This window comes from Myotis davidii, unplaced genomic scaffold (assembly GCF_000327345.1).
Source record: "Myotis davidii unplaced genomic scaffold, ASM32734v1 scaffold4, whole genome shotgun sequence".
Classification (NCBI taxonomy): Eukaryota; Metazoa; Chordata; class Mammalia; order Chiroptera; family Vespertilionidae; genus Myotis; species Myotis davidii.
Window position 1 is genome coordinate 313689 of NW_006294707.1, and position 430 is coordinate 314118.

At 66.0% G+C, this 430-nt stretch overlaps 1 protein-coding gene across 1 annotated transcript in view; it reads right to left on the reverse strand.

Annotated features, from left to right (window-relative positions):
* The window catches only part of ITPR3 (inositol 1,4,5-trisphosphate receptor type 3), a 120267-nt gene that overhangs the window by 31765 nt on the left and 88072 nt on the right, over positions 1-430 (reverse strand). The window contains 2 exon segments of the mRNA XM_015567459.1: positions 147-237; positions 327-425. Coding sequence (XP_015422945.1) covers positions 147-237; positions 327-425 — 190 coding nt within the window.

Genomic DNA, 430 nt, shown 5'->3' on the forward strand with positions numbered 1-430 from the left:
AAAAAAGAAAAGTGGGCACGTGACACAGGGACGGGTGTGGGAGGTGGAGCTGCCCCCCGGCGCCCTGCCCAGCAGCGAAGCCCCCATGACTTCAGCATCTTGGCACGCTGTCCCCTCCCGCGAAACAGCGGGGAGGCAGTACTGACCGACGCCCATGGGGTCCGGGAGGTCCCCCCGCGAGCTGGACTTGCGGTTCTGGAGGTAGTTCTGCAGCAGCATCTTGCGCAGCTGGTTGCCCTGGGGGAGGAGCGAGGCCCACAGTGCACTTCGCACCCTTCCATCAGTGGCCCCAGTCCCGGCCCTGCCACCCGGGCGCCGGCACTCACCCGGTCCCCGTACTTGGCCTTCTTGAGCAGCATCTGCTGCAGCGTCCGCAGCACCTTGACGCACAGCTTCTCCTCCGACTGCATGAGGTCCTTGGTGTGCTGGA